Genomic DNA, 20714 nt, shown 5'->3' with positions numbered 1-20714 from the left:
TATTGTCCAATAAATGTCAATTTGTATAGGGGAGGATTTCCTAGTGTCAAGTAAATGTCAATTTGTATAGGGGAGGATTTACTAGTGTCAAGTAAATTTCAATTTGTATAGGGAAGGGATTAATAGTGTCAAGTGATGTCAAATTGTATAGAGGGGGATTTACTAGTGTCCAATAAATGTCAATTTCCATAGGAGAGGATTTCCTAACGTCAAGTAAATGTCAATTTGTATAGGGGAGGATTCACTAGTGTCAAGTAAATTTCAATTTGTATAAGGAAGGAATTGATAGTGTCAAGTAAATGTCAAATTGTATAGGGGATTTACTATTGTCCAATAAATGTCAATTTGTATAGGGGAGGATTTCCTAACGTCAAGTAAATGTCAATTTGTATAGGGGAGGATTTACTTGTGTCAAGTAAATTTCAATTTGTATAAGGAAGGAATTGATAGTGTCAAGTAAATGTCAAATTGTATAAGTGAGGATTTACTAGTGTTAAGTAAGTGTCATATTGTATAGGGCAGGATTGACTAGTGTCAAGTAAATGTCAAATTGTATAGTTGAGGGTTTACTATTGTCCAATAAATGTCAATTTGTATAGGGGAGGATTTCCTAACGTCAAGTAAATGTCAATTTGTATAGGGGAGGATTCACTAGTGTCAAGTAAATTTCAATTTGTATAAGGAAGGAATTGATAGTGTCAAGAAAATGTCAAATTGTATAGGGGATTAACTAGTGTTAAGTAAGTGTCATATTGTATAGGGCAGGATTGACTAGTGTCAAGTAAATGTCAAATTGTATAGGGGAGGATTTACTAGTTACAGGTTAATGTCGAATTGAATAGAGGGGGGTTTACTATTGTCAAGTTAATGTCAATTTGTAAAGGGGAGGATTTATTAATGTCAAGTAAATTTCAATTTGTATAGGGAAGGAATTAAAAGTGTCAAGTAAATGTCAAATTGTATAGAGGATTTACTATTGTCCAATAAATGTCAATTTGTATAGGGGAGGATTCCCTAGCGTCAAGTAAATGTCAATTTGTATAGGGGAGGATTTACTAGTGTCAAGTAAATTTCAATTTGTATAGGGAAGGCATTGATAGTGTCAAGTAAATGTCAAATTGTATGAAGGATTTACAAGTGTTCAGTAAGTGTGTTATTGTATAGGGCAGGATTGACTAGTGTCAAGTAAATGTCAAATTGTATAGTGGAGGGTTAACTATTATCCAATAAATGTCAATTTGTATAGGGGAGGATTTCCCAACGTCAAGTAAATGTCAATTTGCATAGGGGAGGATTCACTAGTGTCAAGTAAATTTCAATGTGTATAAGGAAGGAATTGATAGTTTCAAGTAAATGTCAAATTGTATAGGGGATTAACTAGTGTTAAGTAAGTGTCATATTGTATAGGGCAGGATTGACTAGTGTCAAGTAAATGTCAATTTGTATAGGGGAGGATTTACTTGTGTCAAGTAAATTTCAATTTGTATAAGGAAGGAATTGATAGTGTCAAGTAAATGTCAAATTGTATAGGGGATTAACTAGTGTTAAGTAAGTTTCATATTGTATAGGGCAGGATTGATTAGTGTCAAGTAAATGTCAAATTGTATAGTGGAGGGTTAACTATTATCCAATAAATGTCAATTTATATAGAGGAGGATTTCCTAACGTCAAGTAAATGTCAATTTGTATAGGGGAGGATTCACTAGTGTCAAGTAAATTTCAATTTGTATAAGGAAGGAATTGATAGTGTCAAGTAAATGTCAAATTGTATAGGGGATTAACTAGTGTTAAGTAAGTGTCATATTGTATAGGGCAGGATTGACTAGTGTCAAGTAAATGTCAAATTGTATAGGGGAGGATTTACTAGTGTCAGGTTAATGTCGAATTGCATAGAGGTGGGTTTACTATTGTCAAGTAAATGTCAGTTTGTAAAGGGGAGGATTTACTAATGTCAAGTAAATTTCAATTTGTATAGGGAAGGAATTAAAAGTGTCAAGTAAATGTCAAATTGTATGAAGGATTTACTAGTGTTCAGTAAGTGTCATATTGTATAGGGCAGGATTGACTAGTGTCAAGTAAATGTCAAATTGTATAGTTGAGGGTTTACTATTATCCAATAAATGTCAATTTGTATAGGGGAGGATTTCCTAACGTCAAGTAAATGTCAATTTGTATAGGGGAGGATTCACTAGTGTCAAGTAAATTTCAATTTGTATAAGGAAGGAATTGATAGTGTCAAGTAAATGTCAAATTGTATAGGGGATTAACTAGTGTTAAGTAAGTGTCATATTGTATAGGGCAGGATTGACTAGTTTCAAGTAAATGTCAAATTGTATAGGGGAGGATTTACTAGTGTCAGGTTAATGTCGAATTTTATAGAGGGGGGTTACTATTGTCAAGTTAATGTCAATTTGTAAAGGGGAGGATTTACTAATGTCAAGTTAATTTCAATTTGTATAGGGAAGGAATTAAAAGTGTCAAGTAAATGTCAAATTGTATAGAGGATTTACTATTGTCCAATAAATGTCAATTTGTATAGGGGAGGATTCCCTAGCGTCAAGTAAATGTCAATTTGAATAGGGGAGAATTACTAGTGTCAAGTAAATTTCAATTTGTATAGGAAAGGCATTGATAGTGTCAAGTAAATGTCAAATTGTATGAACGGATTTACTAGTGTTCAGTAATTGTCATATTGTATAGGGCAGGATTGACTTGTGTCAAGTTAGTGTCAAATTGTATAGGGGAGGATGTACTAGTGTCAATAAATGTCAAATTGTATAGTGGGGATTTACTATTGTTAAGCAAATTTCAATTTGTATAGGGGAGGATTTACGAGTGTCGGGTAAATGTCAAATTGTATAGAGGAGGATTTACTATTGTCAAGTAAATTTCAATTTGTATAGGGGAGGATTTACGAGTCTCGGGTAAATGTCAAATTGTATAGAGGAGGATTTACTATTGTCAAGTAAATTTCAATTTGTATAGGGGATGATTTACGAGTGTCAAGTTAATGTCAATTTGTATAGGCGAGGATTTTCTAGTGTAAAGTAAATGTCAAATTGTATAATGGAGGGTTTACTATTGTCAAGTAAATTTCAATTTGTAATGGGGAGGATTTACGAGTGTCAAGTAAATGTCAATTGGTATAGAGGGGGATTTACTTGTGTCAATTTGTATAGAGGGGGATTTAGTAGTGTCAACTTAATGTCAATTTGTATAGGGGAGGATTTACTAGTGTCAAGTTAGTGTCAAATAGTATAGGAGAGGATTTACAAGTATCGGGTTAATGTCGAATTGTTTATAGGGGGTTTACTATTGTCAAGTTAATGTCAATTTGTAAAGGGGAGGATTTACTAATGTCAAGCAAATTTCAATTTGTATAGGGAAGGAATTAATAATGTGACGTCAAGTAAATGTCAAATTGTATAGAGCATTTACTATTTTCCAAAAAATGTCAATTTGTATAAGGGGTTTCCCTATCGTCAAGTGAATGTCAATTTGTATAGGGGAGGATTTACTAGTGTCAAGTAAATTTCAATTTGTATAGGGAAGGCATTGATAGTGTCAAGTAAATGTCAAATTGTATAGAGGGGGATTTACTATTGTCAAGTAACTTTCAATTTGTATAGGGTCAATTTGTATAGGCGAGGATTTTCAAGTGTCAAGTAAATGTCAAATTGTATAGTGGAGGGTTTACTATTGTCAAGTAAATTTCAATTTGTAATGGGGAGGATTTACGAGTGTCAAGTAAATGTCAATTTGTATAGAGGGGGATTTACTTGTGTCAATTTGTATAGAGGGGGATTTAGTAGTGTCAACTTAATGTCAATTTGTATAGGGGAGGATTTACTAGTGTCAAATAGTATAGGAGAGGATTTACAAGTGTCAGGTTAATGTCGAATTGTATAGAGGGGGTTTACTATTGTCAAGTTAGTGTCAATTTGTAAAGGGGAGGATTTACTAATGTCAAGTAAATTTCAATTTGTATAGGGAAGGAATTAATAGTGTCAAGTTAATGTCAAATTGTATAGAGGATTTACTATTGTCCAATAAATGACAATTTGTATAGGGGAGGATTTACTAGTGTCAAGTAAATTTTAATTTGTATAGGGAAGGCATTGATAGTGTCAAGTAAATGTCAAATTGTATGAAGGATTTACTAGTGTTCAGTGTGTCATATTGTATAGGGCAGGATTGACTTGTGTCAAGTTAGTGTCAAATTGTATAGGGGAGGATGTACTAGTGTCAAGTAAATTTCAAATTGTATAGAGGGGAATTTACTATTGTCAAGTAAATTTCAATTTGTATTGGGGAGGATTTACGAGTGTCGGGTAAATGTCAAATTGTATAAAGGAGGATTTACTTTTGTCAAGTAAATTTTAATTTGTATAGAAGAGGATTTACGAGTGTCTAGTTAATGTCAAATTATTTGAAGGATTTACTAGTGTTCAGTAAGTGTCATATTGTATAGGACAGGATTGACTTGTGTCAAGTTAGTGTCAAATTGTATATAGGGGGATTTACTCTTGTTAAGTAAATTTCAATTTGTATAGGGGAGGATTTACGAGTGTCGGGTAAATGTCAAATTGTATAGAGGAGGATTTACTATTGACAAGTAAATTTCAATTTGTATAGAAGAGGATTTACGAGTGTTCAGTAAATGTCAATTTGTATAGAGTAGGATATACTAGTATGAAGTTAATGTCAATTTGTATAGGGAGAGATTAAATAGAGTCAAGTAAATGTAAAATTGTAAAGGGGAGGATTTACTAGTGTCAAGTTAGATTAATGTCAAATTGTTAAGTGGATTTACTAGTGTCAGGTAAATGTCAATTTGTAAAGAGGGTGATTTACTTGTGTAAAGTAAATGTCAATTTGTAAAGAGGGGACTTTACTAGTGTTAAGTAAATGTCTATTTGTAAAGAGGGAGATTTACTAGTGTCAAGTAAATTTCAGATTGTATAGGGGAGATTTACTAATGTCAAGTAAATTTCAGATTGTATAGGGGAGATTCGATTTAAAAGTGTCAAGTTAGACTAGAGGAGGATTAACTTGTGTCAAGTAAATGTCTAATTGTATGGGGGAAGATTTACCAGTGTCGGGTAAATGTCAAATTGTATAGGGGATTTAGTAGTGTCAAGTTAATGTCAAATTGTATACTAGTGTCACGTAAATGTCAATTTGTATAGGGAAGGATTTACTAGTGTCAGGTTAATGTCAAATTGTATAGGGGAGGAATGGTATTATTTAAAATTTATTATGAACATGCTCTGATCAGAATGTGACTTAATGAATTAAAAAATGACTAACAAAAAAAGTTTTGAATGCATTTTTATTTTTTTAAAAAGCTAATAAAAATAATACAGTTTTTGATATTTGTAGAAAAAATCATGTGTAAAAGTATAAATATAAAAAGAATATGTGGTATGTGCCAATGAGACAACTCTCCAGAAGAGACCAAATGACACAGAAAGTCTTTTTCAAATTATATTATAGATGATATTCAAATTCAAATGAGGTAATAGCCAATAGACAGTTGTTTGTACTGGTCACCACTCTATTTCATAGAAACTATTGCATTGACTTGTCATAGACATATTTGATTACATGTCAATGATATATGTACAAATGTAAATGAATAAATATACATAAAATAGAATCGTAAATAATATAGTCTGCCCATTTATATTTAAAATGCATTGCCTTGATAGCCCCCGTCTTATTAAAGTGGAACAACAAACTAGTATAACGCTCTTATTCTTTGTGTAGTTTTTAAAACAAATTCTAACATGTTAACTTTCTCTCTCTCTTTCTCTCTCTTTCTCTCTCTGTGCTTTTGGTGAAAACGACACGTATGCAGGTCCCTTGCCTTCATGGTTTGCATTATCTTATACACCATATTTTGGTGGAATTCCATATTGCTGTGTTGGGTCCTGGCTATAACCCATATTCACTTGAGGTTTAGAGGTAGTTGCCAAGACAATTCCTTGTGATGACTGAATTCTATTACTGTCTTGTGTTTTCTTTACAATAAGAACGACGATTATAACAAACAACATGACTGCACCCAGACCGCTAAGTATCAAGGAGTAGGGTACTCCCATGTTGTAACCAAGACTACGTAAAATTGCATGTAAAAATCGACCAACTGCCACACATGTTATAACACCTGAAATAGAATGAAACAAAGATCGTTATGATACCGGAAGTAATCTTTATTCTGCAAGAATTGAAGTAAATGGTTCTCACAATGATGTTATCAATATAGAGGCCATCAAAGAAATGATAACATAGAGACCAATAATGATGTGGTCATAGACTCCACTCGGCAAGTTACACTAAGACAGATCTCACTCGATCGGACATTAAACATGATGGTTCAGTTATTCGACTCTCTCGATTGGACATTGACACGAATGTTCAGTTACTATTTAGTCTCTTTTGATTAAACTATTGAAAACGAATTCTAGTAATCAGTGACTAGTCTCTTTTGATTAAACTATTGAAAACGAATTCTAGTAATCAGTGACTAGTCTCTTTTGATTAAACTATTGAAAACGAATTCTAGTAATCAGTGACTAGTCTCTTTTGATTAAACTATTGAAAACGAATTCTAGTAATCAGTGACTAGTCTCTTTTGATTAAACTATTGAAAACGAATTCTAGTAATCAGTGACTAGTCTCTTTTGATTAAACTATTGAAAACGAATTCTAGTAATCAGTGACTATTCTCTTTTGATTAAACTATTGAAAACGAATTCTAGTAATCAGTGACTATTCTCTTTTGATTAAACTATTGAAAACGAATTCTAGTAATCAGTGACTATTCTCTTTTGATTAAACTATTGAAAACGAATTCTAGTAATCAGTGACTATTCTCTTTTGATTAAACTATTGAAAACGAATTCTAGTAATCAGTGACTATTCTCTTTTGATTAAACTATTGAAAACGAATTCTAGTAATCAATGACTATTCTCTTTTGATTAAACTATTGAAAACGAATTCTAGTAATCAGTGACTATTCTCTTTCGATTGAACTATTGAAAACGAATTCTAGTAATCAGTGACTATTCTCTTTCGATTGAACTATTGAACACGAAAGTGCAGCGACTTGGTCCAATTGCTTGTAGCTTGAACACGATTGTTCAATTACCCGACTCTCTATTTCAGAGATCGAACAGTATTCGATAACTCGAACCTCTATATGGGTCCAGGAGATTAAAAGAAACGTAAACACCACATAAGACTCACACATAAGATCACTTATAACTGATAAGACGATTCAAGTTGATTCAAAAACTTACCTGATATCAGGTTCAAAATAACAGAAGACATTAGATAGCTGTGGCCTTTCTGTCCATTAGCATACACAAATATAAGAATGGTGGCAATTATACACAGTATGATACCGACGATCACTTCTATCTGGAATTCTATAAGTCCGAAAACTGAGAAAAAAAATATCATCATCATTATGTTATATGCAACAGACAATTGTCTTTGTTTTGCACTAAAGTATACAGAGAAGACCGATTCATTTGTAGTATGTCAAAAATATACCAGACATACTGATTCAACTGTTAAATGTCTAACGTATTCCATAGTGATTCACTTGTAGTATATCGAATTATATCGAGTATTCTTTCGAATATAGACGACAACAAATAAATCTCTTTACAGACCAAACATGGATATTGCCTTCCTGATGGTTTTTAAAAGTTATATTTTATAGGTTATCTTTTTATTGGCTTGTATTACTATATCTCCTCTCCTATGTGTAATTGTATTTTGCAGAAATTGTATTTCAAGTTAATTCTTTACTTACATGATAAACTGCGACCAGTAGAACCATTTGCGACTGTATAAAAGAGTCCAACATGGATTGAATTGCCAGAACTCTCGATTACTATCCAGCCTGGAGCTAGAGCCCCAGCAACCAACAACAATAAAGCTAGGATGTTGAAAATACCTGCGATTTTAATATTCATGTTTATTTGAATAAAGATATAGATTTAACAATTCTTAAGGTATAACTTTTGTATTTATATCAATCGATCGGGGAACACCCGAAAAAAAAGAATCTTGTTTATGATTGTTATTTTGCAATTTGAATTATTTTAGTTTTATTAAAAGTACGCAATAGTAGTTTTACCCATCCACACACATGTATGTTTTGATACATGTGTTTACATGTAAACTAACAAGGAAGGTGAATAAGTGTATTCTTTATCTACAATAGAAATTTAATTAGGCCATCTACCTTTCCATTCTGATACTATTTTATTACGGTGGGTTCGGCTGTCCTGCTAGAGTGATAACGTGCTAGCGATCTCGTCATGATCGGTGATCGATAAAAATATGTAAACAAAAATGAAATTTGATTGTACCTATAATATTTATGAGACGTAGTATGGTATGACGTTGTCCTAGAGTCGTCAATAACTTTAAATCAGTCGTCAATAACTCATAAAATCATTCACCAATGTTCATGAAACTTCTGTGCATTGCTTATATCTATTGACATTTCTCTTTCAATTTTAATAAATTTTAGATTATACGGTATAAGATAGGTTTCGTTAGTAGTATAGTATAGTAAAGTATAGTAGTTGGGGAGGGGGTATGATTTGAGTAATTTTCATTAATTTCTTTTTTTATATTGATTCAAGATTCCTTTCGTTTTTTGAATTTCTGACTTACGTTTGGATTATTTGGACTCATGGATTCAACCATAAGAAAGGGGGGATTTCCATATTTTAACAATAAATCGAAAATGCTTGAAACATTTTTCAAGACACTTTGCTGACTTGTTTATATCTCACATTAATAATTCCCATGTTTTTCTTTGATATTAATTTGTTGTTGTTTGAGAATCTTCAAAAACTGTTAAATTTTAACTCTTTTGAGGAATATAGATTTTAATTGTTAAAACATGAAGGCCACTAACCTAGTTTAGTTTGAGGTAGCCTTATTATTGCCAAATTATTCATGTTTTGTGTCAATGGGTATCACTTAGTTTGCGTGTCTATTATTTTTTGGGGGGAGGGGTGTGAGTGTCTTTATGGGCAATGCTCACTGTATTTCTAGTTGACATTTTTTGTGATTTTTTCTGTGTGGTGTGTGCAGGGGTCGAATTTAAGCTTTTTTGTGTACTGGCCATCCGGACCAGTGGACTGAAAATCTACTGGTCCGGCTCCAAATCTACTGGTCCTACACAAATGAAATTCATTTGAGATGTTTACATTTATTTTCATAATTTTCCCTTCCTTAGTTTCCTCTCTTTTATTCTCGTAGTTTTTTATTGCTGGTTGTTCATTAGCAAAAATTTGAAGATCTCATTACAAAAATACATTTCTTATTTAGGTCTGTCACTGCAAATTGTTCACATAATATACATAATACAATCCATTACATTGCAATCAACTATATATAATTAAACCATTCGAGCTTTTTTACCTTTGATTTTTAGTATTTACGTTTCTTTTTGTCAATTTCATAAACTTAATTCAGATCTCCCATTTGAATATCACTTACTTTTTTTATTTTTTTGTCTGTCAATTTGACTTATTTCAAAAACTTCCACATTTTGTGTTGTTGTGAAGGATGCTCAACCTTGATATTAAAAAAAAAATAATCAAATGTAATACTTAGTACCTCCAGTACCGTGTAATTGATTTCGCAGGTAAATTGTTTGGTAAAAACAAAATAGCGATTTAATCAGGGATTTTATCCACAAATTTCTACTTGTCCGCCGGACCACCAGGCGACAAAATATACTGGTCCGACTCAAATTCTACTGGTCCCAGACCACCGGACCAGCACTCATTTCGACCCCTGGGTGTGTGTGTGTTTGGGGGGGGGGGGGATAGGCATATCAGAAACGGTAAAATAAACAAATACTTTGGAGTTCAAACTCAAATATGTGAATTTTTGCAGTTGAAATATGTCCTGATCCAGTGCTGGTTAGTCCTGGTAATGTTCTGATGGGTCCTGATACGATGCATGTGATTTTAACAAGACATTATTCTTATTTCAGATCTAATGTTGCAAAATCAATAGAAGTGGACAATGAATTCTATTCAATCGGAATTGTAAGACACATTGCAACTTTAGACATCCACTGGGCTGTGTACTATAGATTTTCAAATAATTGTTAGTACATATCCGGATCATTTTCAATAACAAAAAATGTAAAACGTTTCAGAAAAGAAAATACTAAAGACAGCAGCCAAAGACAATCACTACACGTGTAACAGGTACATGGTTTTATTTATTAGTGTCAGAGTCAGCAACCATCGACAATCACTACACGTGTAACAGGTACATGGTTTTATTTATCAGTGTCAGAGACAGCAACCATCGACAATCATTACACGTGTAACAGGTACATGGTTTTATTTATTAGTGTCAGAGACAGCAACCATCGACAATCACTACACGTGTAACAGGTACATGGTTTTATTTATCAGTGTCAGAGACAGCAACCAACGACAATCACTACACGTGTAACAGGTACATGGTTATATTTATTAGTGTCAGAGTCAGCAACCATCGACAATCACTACACGTGTAACAGGTACATGGTTTTATTTATCAGTGTCAGAGTCAGCAACCATCGACAATCATTACACGTGTAACAGGTACATGGTTTTATTTATCAGTGTGAGAGACAGCAACCATCGACAATCACTACACGTGTAACAGGTACATGGTTTTATTTATTAGTGTCAGAGTCAGCAACCATCGACAATCACTACACATCTAACAGGTACATGGTTTTATTCATTAGTGTCAGAGTCAGCAACCAACGACAATCACTACACGTGTAACAGGTACATGGTTTTATTTATCAGTGTCAGAGACAGCAACCACCGACAATCACTACACGTGTAACAGGTACATGGTTTTATTTATAAGTGTCAGAGACAGCAACCATCGACAATCACTACACGTGTAACAGGTACATGGTTTTATCTATCAGTGTCAGAGACAGCAACCATCGACAATCACTACACGTGTAACAGGTACATGGTTTTATTTATCAGTGTCAGAGACAGCAACCACCGACAATCACTACACGTGTAACAGGTACATGGTTTTATTTATAAGTGTCAGAGACAGCAACCACCGACAATCACTACACGTGTAACAGGTACATGGTTTTATTTATCAGTGTCAGAGACAGCAACCATCGACAAGCATTACACGTGTAACAGGTACATGGTTTTATTTATAAGTGTCAGAGACAGCAACCATCGACAATCACTACACATCTAACAGGTACATGGTTTTATTTATAAGTGTCAGAGACAGCAACCATCGACAATCACTACACGTGTAACAGGTACATGGTTTTATTTATAAGTGTCAGAGACAGCAACCATCGACAATCACTACACGTGTAACAGGTACATAGTTTTATTTATCAGTGTCAGAGACAGCAACCATCGACAATCACTACACGTGTAACAGGTGCATGGTTTTATTTATAAGTGTGAGAGACAGCAACCATCGACAATCACTACACGTGTAACAGGTACATGGTTTTATTTATCAGTGTCAGAGACAGCAACCATCGACAATCACTACACGTGTAACAGGTACATGGTTTTATTTATCAGTGTCAGAGACAGCAACCATCGACAATCACTACACGTGTAACAGGTACATGGTTTTATTTATTAGTGTCAGAGACAGCAACCATCGACAATCACTACACGTGTAACAGGTAGATGGTTTAATTTATAAGTGTGAGAGACAGCAACCATCGACAATCACTACACGTGTAACAGGTACATGGTTTTATTTATTAGTGTCAGAGACAGCAACCATCGACAATCACTACACGTGTAACAGGTACATGGTTTTATTTATCAGTGTCAGAGACAGCAACCATCGACAATCACTACACGTGTAACAGGTACATGGTTTTATTTATTAGTGTTAGAGACAGCAACCATCGACAATCACTACACGTGTAACAGGTACATGGTTTTATTTATCAGTGTCAGAGACAGTAACCAACGACAATCACTACACGTGTAACAGGTACATGGTTTTATTTATCAGTGTCAGAGACAGCAACCATCGACAATCACTACACGTGTAACAGGTACATGGTTTTATTTATCAGTGTCAGAGACAGCAACCATCGACAACCACTACACGTGTAATAGGAACATGGTTTTATTTATCAGTGTCAGAGACAGCAACCATCGACAATCACTACACGTGTAATAGGTACATGGTTTTATTTATCAGTGTCAGAGACAGCAACCAACGACAATAACTACACGTGTAACAGGTGCATGGTTTTATTTATAAGTGTGAGAGACAGCAACCATCGACAAGCATTACACGTGTAACAGGTACATGGTTTTATTTATCAGTGTCAGAGACAGCAACCATCGACAATCACTACACGTGTAACAGGTACATGGTTTTATTTATCAGTGTCAGAGTCAGCAACCATCGACAATCACTACACGTGTAACAGGTACATGGTTTTATTTATCAGTGTCAGAGACAGCAACCATCGACAATCACTACACGTGTAACAGGTACATGGTTTTATTTATTAGTGTCAGAGACAGCAACCATCGACAATCACTACACGTGTAACAGGTACATGGTTTTATTTATCAGTGTAAGAGACAGCAACCAACGACAATCACTACACGTGTAACAGGTGCATGGATTATTTATAAGTGTGAGAGACAGCAACCATCGACAATCACTACACGTGTAACAGGTACATGGTTTTATTTATCAGTGTCAGAGACAGCAACCATCGACAATCACTACACGTGTAACAGGTACATGGTTTTATTTATCAGTGTCAGAGACAGCAACCATCGACAATCACTACACGTGTAACAGGTACATGGTTTTATTTATAAGTTTCAGAGACAGCAACCATCGACAATCACTACACGTGTAACAGGTACATGGTTTTACTTATAAGTGTGAGAGACAGCAACCATCGACAATCACTACACGTGTAACAGGTACATGGTTTTATTTATTAGTGTCAGAGACAGCAACCATCGACAATCACTACACGTGTAACAGGTACATGGTTTTATTAATCAGTGTCAGAGACAGCAACCATCGACAATCACTACACGTGTAACAGGTACATGGTTATATTTATTATTGTCAGAGACAGCAACCATCGACAATCACTACACGTATAACAGGTACATGGTTTTATTTATCAGTGTCAGAGACAGTAACCAACGACAATCACTACACGTGTAACAGGTACATGGTTTTATTTATCAGTGTCAGAGTCAGCAACCATCGACAATCACTACACGTCTAACAGGTACATGGTTTTATTTATCAGTGTCAGAGACAGCAACCATCGACAATCACTACACGTGTAATAGGTACATGGTTTTATTTATCAGTGTCAGAGACAGCAACCATCGACAATCACTACACGTGTAATAGGTACATGGTTTTATTTATCAGTGTCAGAGACAGCAACCATCGACAATCACTACACGTGTAACAGGTACATGGTTTTATACATCAGTGTCAGAGACAGTAACCAACGACAATCACTACACGTGTAACAGGTACATGGTTTTATTTATAAGTGTGAGAGACAGCAACCATCGACAATCACTACACGTGTAACAGGTACATGGTTTTATTTATCAGTGTCAGAGTCAACAACCATCGACAATCACTACACATCTAACAGGTACATGGTTTTATTTATAAGTGTCAGAGACAGCAACCATCGACAATCACTACACGTGTAACAGGTACATGGTTTTATTTATCAGTGTCAGAGACAGCAACCAACGACAATCACGTCACGTGTAACAGGTGCATGGATTATTTATAAGTGTGAGAGACAGCAACCATCGACAATCACTACACGTGTAACAGGTACATGGTTTTATTTATCAGTGTCAGCGACAGCAACCATCGACAATCACTACAGGTGTAACAGGTACATGGTTTTATTTATAAGTGTCAGAGACAGCAACAATCGACAATCACTACACGTGTAACAGGTACATGGTTTTATTTATCAGTGTCAGAGACAGTAACCAACGACAATCACTACACGTGTAACAGGTACATGGTTTTATTTATCAGTGTCAGAGACAGCAACCATCGACAATCACTACACGTGTAACAGGTACATGGTTTTATTTATCAGTGTCAGAGACAGCAACCATCGACAATCACTACACGTGTAACAGGTACATGGTTTTATTTATAAGTTTCAGAGACAGCAACCATCGACAATCACTACACGTGTAACAGGTACATGGTTTTATTTATAAGTGTGAGAGACAGCAACCATCGACAATCACTACACGTGTAACAGGTACATGGTTTTATTTATCAGTGTCAGAGTCAGCAACCATCGACAATCACTACACATCTAACAGGTACATGGTTTTATTTATAAGTGTCAGAGACAGCAACCATCGACAATCACTACACGTGTAACAGGTACATGGTTTTATTTATCAGTGTCAGAGACAGCAACCAACGACAATCACGTCACGTGTAACAGGTGCATGGATTATTTATAAGTGTGAGAGACAGCAACCATCGACAATCACTACACGTGTAACAGGTACATGGTTTTATTTATCAGTGTCAGCGACAGCAACCATCGACAATCACTACACGTGTAACAGGTACATGGTTTTATTTATAAGTGTCAGAGACAGCAACAATCGACAATCACTACACGTGTAACAGGTACATGGTTTTATTTATCAGTGTCAGAGACAGTAACCAACGACAATCACTACACGTGTAACAGGTACATGGTTTTATTTATCAGTGTCAGAGACAGCAACCATCGACAATCACTACACGTGTAACAGGTACATGGTTTTATTTATCAGTGTCAGAGACAGCAACCATCGACAATCACTACACGTGTAACAGGTACATGGTTTTATTTATAAGTTTCAGAGACAGCAACCATCGACAATCACTACACGTGTAACAGGTACATGGTTTTATTTATAAGTGTGAGAGACAGCAACCATCGACAATCACTACACGTGTAACAGGTACATGGTTTTATTTATTAGTGTCAGAGACAGCAACCATCGACAATCACTACACGTGTAACAGGTACATGGTTTTATTTATCAGTGTCAGAGACAGCAACCATCGACAATCACTACACGTGTAACAGGTACATGGTTTTATTTATTAGTGTCAGAGACAGCAACCATCGACAATCACTACACGTGTAACAGGTACATGGTTTTATTTATCAGTGTCAGAGACAGTAACCAACGACAATCACTACACGTGTAACAGGTACATGGTTTTATTTATAAGTGTCAGAGACATCAACCATCGACAATCACTACACGTGTAACAGGTACATGGTTTTATTTATCAGTGTCAGAGTCAGCAACCATCGACAATCACTACACGTATAACAGGTACATGGTTTTATTTATTAGTGTCAGAGACAGCAACCATCGACAATCACTACACGTGTAACAGGTACATGGTTTTATTTATCAGTGTCAGAGTCAGCAACCATCGACAATCACTACACATCTAACAGGTACATGGTTTTATTTATCAGTGTCAGAGACAGCAACCATCGACAATCACTACACATCTAACAGGTACATGGTTTTATTTATAAGTGTCAGAGACAGCAACCAACGACAATCACTACACGTGTAACAGGTACATGGTTATTTTATAAGTGTGAGAGACAGCAACCATCGACAATCACTACACGTGTAACAGGTACATGGTTTTATTTATCAGTGTCAGAGACAGCAACCAACGACAATCACAACACGTGTAACAGGTACATGGTTATTTTATAAGTGTGAGAGACAGCAACCATCGACAATCACTACACGTGTAACAGGTACATGGTTTTATTTATCAGTGTCAGAGACAGCAACCACCGACAATCACTACACGTGTAACAGGTGCATGGTTTTATTTATCAGTGTCAGAGACAGCAACCAACGACAATCACTACACATCTAACAGGTACATGGTTTTATTTATCAGTGTCAGAGACAGCAACCAACGACAATCACTACACATCTAACAGGTACATGGTTTTATTTATAAGTGTCAGAGACAGCAACCAACGACAATCACTACACGTGTAACAGGTACATGGTTTTATTTATTAGTGTCTGAGACAGCAACCAACGACAATCACAACACGTGTAACAGGTACAGGGTTTTATTTATAAGTGTGAGAGACAGCAACCATCGACAATCACTACACGTGTAACAGGTACATGGTTTTATTTATAAGTATGAGAGACAGCAACCATCGACAATCACTACACGTGTAACAGGTACATGGTTTTATTTATAAGTGTCAGAGACAGCAACCACCGACAATCACTACACGTGTAACAGGTACATGGTTTTATTTATTAGTGTCAGAGACAGCAACCATCGACAATCACTACACGTGTAACAGGTACATGGTTTTATTTATCAGTGTCAGAGTCAGCAACCATCGACAATCACTACACGTGTAACAGGTACATGGTTTTATTTATCAGTGTCAGAGACAGTAACCAACGACAATCACTACACGTGTAACAGGTACATGGTTTTATTTATCAGTGTCAGAGTCAGCAACCATCGACAATCACTACACGTGTAACAGGTACATGGTTTTATTTATCAGTGTCAGAGACAGCAACCAACGACAATCATTACACGTGTAACAGGTACATGGTTTTATTTATTAGTGTCAGAGACAGCAACCAACGACAATCACTACACGTGTAACAGGTACATGGTTTTATTGATCAGTGTCAGAGACAGCAAACAACGACAATCACTACGCGTGTAACAGGTACATGGTTTTATTTATAAGTGTGAGAGACAGCAACCACCGACAATCACTACACGTGTAACAGGTACATGGTTTTATTTATTAGTGTCAGAGACAGCAACCATCGACAATCACTACACGTGTAACAGGTACATGGTTTTATTTATCAGTGTCAGAGACAGCAACCATCGACAATCACTACACGTGTAACAGGTACATGGTTTTATTTATCAGTGTCAGAGACAGCAACCAACGACAATCACAACACGTGTAACAGGTACATGGTTTTATTTATAAGTGTGAGAGACAGCAACCATCGACAATCACTACACGTGTAACAGGTACATGGTTTTATTTATAAGTGTGAGAGACAGCAACCATCGACAATCACTACACGTGTTACAGGTACATGGTTTTATTTATCAGTGTCAGAGACAGCAACCACCGACAATCACTACACGTGTAACAGGTGCATGGTTTTATTTATCAGTGTCAGAGACAGCAACCAACGACAATCACTACACGTGTAACAGGTACATGGTTTTATTTATTAGTGTCTGAGACAGCAACCAACGACAATCACAACACGTGTAACAGGTACAGGGTTTTATTTATAAGTGTGAGAGACAGCAACCATCGACAATCACTACACGTGTAACAGGTACATGGTTTTATTTATAAGTATGAGAGACAGCAACCATCGACAATCACTACACGTGTAACAGGTACATGGTTTTATTTATAAGTGTCAGAGACAGCAACCACCGACAATCACTACACGTGTAACAGGTACATGGTTTTATTTATTAGTGTCAGAGACAGCAACCATCGACAATCACTACACGTGTAACAGGTACATGGTTTTATTTATCAGTGTCAGAGTCAGCAACCATCGACAATCACTACACGTGTAACAGGTACATGGTTTTATTTATCAGTGTCAGAGACAGTAACCAACGACAATCACTACACGTGTAACAGGTACATGGTTTTATTTATCAGTGTCAGAGTCAGCAACCATCGACAATCACTACACGTGTAACAGGTACATGGTTTTATTTATCAGTGTCAGAGACAGCAACCAACGACAATCATTACACGTGTAACAGGTACATGGTTTTATTTATTAGTGTCAGAGACAGCAACCAACGACAATCACTACACGTGTAACAGGTACATGGTTTTATTGATCAGTGTCAGAGACAGCAAACAACGACAATCACTACGCGTGTAACAGGTACATGGTTTTATTTATAAGTGTGAGAGACAGCAACCACCGACAATCACTACACGTGTAACAGGTACATGGTTTTATTTATTAGTGTCAGAGACAGCAACCATCGACAATCACTACACGTGTAACAGGTACATGGTTTTATTTATCAGTGTCAGAGACAGCAACCATCGACAATCACTACACGTGTAACAGGTACATGGTTTTATTTATCAGTGTCAGAGACAGCAACCAACGACAATCACAACACGTGTAACAGGTACATGGTTTTATTTATAAGTGTGAGAGACAGCAACCATCGACAATCACTACACGTGTAACAGGTACATGGTTTTATTTATAAGTGTGAGAGACAGCAACCATCGACAATCACTACACGTGTTACAGGTACATGGTTTTATTTATCAGTGTCAGAGACAGCAACCACCGACAATCACTACACGTGTAACAGGTGCATGGTTTTATTTATCAGTGTCAGAGACAGCAACCAACGACAATCACTACACATCTAACAGGTACATGGTTTTATTTATCAGTGTCAGAGACAGCAACCAACGACAATCACTACACATCTAACAGGTACATGGTTTTATTTATAAGTGTCAGAGACAGCAACCAACGACAATCACTACACGTGTAACAGGTACATGGTTTTATTTATTAGTGTCTGAGACAGCAACCAACGACAATCACAACACGTGTAACAGGTACAGGGTTTTATTTATAAGTGTGAGAGACAGCAACCATCGACAATCACTACACGTGTAACAGGTACATGGTTTTATTTATAAGTATGAGAGACAGCAACCATCGACAATCACTACACGTGTAACAGGTACATGGTTTTATTTATAAGTGTCAGAGACAGCAACCACCGACAATCACTACACGTGTAACAGGTACATGGTTTTATTTATTAGTGTCAGAGACAGCAACCATCGACAATCACTACACGTGTAACAGGTACATGGTTTTATTTATAAGTGTCAGAGACAGCAACCACCGACAATCACTACACGTGTAACAGGTACATGGTTTTATTTATAAGTGTCAGAGACAGCAACCAACGACAATCACGTCACGTGTAACAGGTACATGGTTTTATTTATCAGTGTCAGAGACAGCAACCATCGACAATCACTACACATCTAACAGGTACATGGTTTTATTTATAAGTGTCAGAGACAGCAACCATCGACAATCACTACACGTGTAACAGGTGCATGGTTTTATTGATCAGGGACAGAGACAGCAACCATCGACAATCATTACACGTGTAACAGGTACATGGTTTTATTTATCAGGGACAGAGACAGCAACCATCGACAATCATTACACGTGTAACAGGTACATGGTTTTATTTAGTAGTGTCAGAGTCAGCAACCATCGACAATCACTACACGTGTAACAGGTACATGGTTTTATTTATCAATGTCAGAGACAGCAACCATCGACAATCACTACACGTGTAACAGGTACATGGTTTTATTTATAAGTGTCAGAGACAGCAACCATCGACAATCACTACACGTGTAACAGGTACATGGTTTTATTTATCAGTGTCAGAGACAGCAACCACCGACAATCACTACACGTGTAACAGGTGCATGGTTTTATTTATCAGTGTCAGAGACAGCAACCAACGACAATCACTACACATCTAACAGGTACATGGTTTTATTTATCAGTGTCAGAGACAGCAACCAACGACAATCACTACACATCTAACAGGTACATGGTTTTATTTATAAGTGTCAGAGACAGCAACCAACGACAATCACTACACGTGTAACAGGTACATGGTTTTATTTATTAGTGTCTGAGACAGCAACCAACGACAATCACAACACGTGTAACAGGTACAGGGTTTTATTTATAAGTGTGAGAGACAGCAACCATCGACAATCACTACACGTGTAACAGGTACATGGTTTTATTTATAAGTATGAGAGACAGCAACCATCGACAATCACTACACGTGTAACAGGTACATGGTTTTATTTATAAGTGTCAGAGACAGCAACCACCGACAATCACTACACGTGTAACAGGTACATGGTTTTATTTATTAGTGTCAGAGACAGCAACCATCGACAATCACTACACGTGTAACAGGTACATGGTTTTATTTATCAGTGTCAGAGTCAGCAACCATCGACAATCACTACACGTGTAACAGGTACATGGTTTTATTTATCAGTGTCAGAGACAGTAACCAACGACAATCACTACACGTGTAACAGGTACATGGTTTTATTTATCAGTGTCAGAGTCAGCAACCATCGACAATCACTACACGTGTAACAGGTACATGGTTTTATTTATCAGTGTCAGAGACAGCAACCAACGACAATCATTACACGTGTAACAGGTACATGGTTTTATTTATTAGTGTCAGAGACAGCAACCAACGACAATCACTACACGTGTAACAGGTACATGGTTTTATTGATCAGTGTCAGAGACAGCAAACAACGACAATCACTACGCGTGTAACAGGTACATGGTTTTATTTATAAGTGTGAGAGACAGCAACCACCGACAATCACTACACGTGTAACAGGTACATGGTTTTATTTATTAGTGTCAGAGACAGCAACCATCGACAATCACTACACGTGTAACAGGTACATGGTTTTATTTATCAGTGTCAGAGACAG

The 20714-nt window shown here is 36.2% G+C and overlaps 1 protein-coding gene across 2 annotated transcripts; it reads right to left on the bottom strand.

Moving 5' to 3' along the window:
• Positions 1–5317: 5317 nt before the first annotated feature.
• Positions 5318–8043, bottom strand: LOC143049618 (uncharacterized). 2 transcript variants are annotated; one of them, XM_076223213.1, is made up of 3 exons: positions 7827–8031; positions 7306–7449; positions 5318–6169 (listed from the first exon to the last, which is right to left on the bottom strand). In XM_076223213.1, the coding sequence occupies exons 1-3, from the start codon at positions 7987–7989 to the stop codon at positions 5889–5891; spliced, it is 588 nt and encodes a 195-aa protein (XP_076079328.1). In that variant the 5' UTR covers positions 7990–8031; the 3' UTR covers positions 5318–5888. The 2 variants fall into 2 exon arrangements, with proteins under 2 accessions (XP_076079328.1, XP_076079329.1); XM_076223214.1 differs by lacking the exon at positions 7306–7449 and having other exon boundaries at positions 7827–8043.
• Positions 8044–20714: the final 12671 nt, after the last annotated feature.

This window comes from Mytilus galloprovincialis, chromosome 10 (genome assembly GCF_965363235.1).
Source record: "Mytilus galloprovincialis chromosome 10, xbMytGall1.hap1.1, whole genome shotgun sequence".
In the NCBI taxonomy this organism is placed as follows: Eukaryota; Metazoa; Mollusca; class Bivalvia; order Mytilida; family Mytilidae; genus Mytilus; species Mytilus galloprovincialis.
The sequence above is the reverse complement of the archived record's forward strand: the minus strand, read 5'-3'. Positions and strand labels throughout refer to the sequence as shown.

Excerpts from the sequence above, each read along its gene's own strand:
- LOC143049618 (XM_076223213.1), bottom strand. The coding sequence starts at position 7,989 with ATGAATATTAAAATCGCAGGTATTTTCAACATCCTAGCTTTATTGTTG. Across the intron at positions 7,450-7,826 it reads TACTGGTCGCAGTTTATCAT|TTTTCGGACTTATAGAATTC; the intron begins GTAAGTAAAGAA and ends TTTTTTTCTCAG. Across the intron at positions 6,170-7,305 it reads TATTTTGAACCTGATATCAG|GTGTTATAACATGTGTGGCA; the intron begins GTAAGTTTTTGA and ends ATTCTATTTCAG.